This window comes from Carlito syrichta, unplaced genomic scaffold, assembly GCF_000164805.1.
Source record: "Carlito syrichta isolate Samal-C Ts95f unplaced genomic scaffold, Tarsius_syrichta-2.0.1 Scaffold305343, whole genome shotgun sequence".
Taxonomy (NCBI): Eukaryota; Metazoa; Chordata; class Mammalia; order Primates; family Tarsiidae; genus Carlito; species Carlito syrichta.
Window position 1 is genome coordinate 11,882 of NW_007249439.1, and position 632 is coordinate 12,513.

Here is a 632-nt window from a genome sequence, read left to right on the forward strand (position 1 = left end):
GGGAAGGCGGCGGGGGGAGCGCGCGCGCGCGCGCGGGGCGGGAGGAGCGCACCCCACACCATTATTTCGGGGGCTAGGCAAAAGGGGGCGCAGAAATGGCTGGGGCAATTATCGAGAACATGAGCACCCGGAAGCTGTGCGTCGTCGGCGGGGTCCTGCTGGCGCTCCAGGTCGTCGCCTTTCTGGTGGGAGGCTTGATCGGTGAGTGCGGGGCTGCAAACTTTTCCCCTGCCCCCGGCGGCCGCGTCCCTCCCTGCCTCGCGGGTACTTGTTACAGTATCACTGCCTCGCTTCTATGATCTAATTAGTCCGGCTATTGTGCTTAAGAAAGCAGAGCTCCATGGGGCTCCGTGGGCACAATCCAGTCTAGCGGCCGGGAGAAAAGGAGGGGAAAAAGTTTTGGCCTAGTTTCAGTATCCACTTGAAAGGCGCAGGGGGCGGCTGGGGTGGGCTCTGCAGCATGGCGACGGGTCGCGCGGGGCGGCGCGGGGGTACACAGTGGGTTGCGCCCCCGCTTTGCCCGCGCCCCCCCGTTTCCTCTCCGGCCCCTTCCAATCAGCTGCGGGAGGGCAGCGCAACCGACTTTATTGGGAACAACGGAAGAGTCGCGAGCTGCGCCCGCGCGGACCGGA

The 632-nt window shown here is 65.3% G+C and overlaps 1 protein-coding gene across 3 annotated transcripts in view; it reads left to right on the plus strand.

Moving 5' to 3' along the window:
• The first annotated feature begins 2 nt into the window (after positions 1-2).
• The window catches only part of WLS (wntless Wnt ligand secretion mediator), a 127,990-nt gene continuing 127,360 nt past the window's right edge, over positions 3-632 (plus strand). The window contains exon 1 of one of the 3 annotated variants that reach the window (XM_008061632.1): positions 3-201. In XM_008061632.1, the coding sequence (XP_008059823.1) occupies positions 96-201 (106 nt within the window). In that variant the 5' untranslated portion in view covers positions 3-95. The remainder of the gene's footprint in view (positions 202-632) is intronic. The other 2 variants (XM_008061633.1, XM_021714217.1) reach the window with 2 other exon arrangements.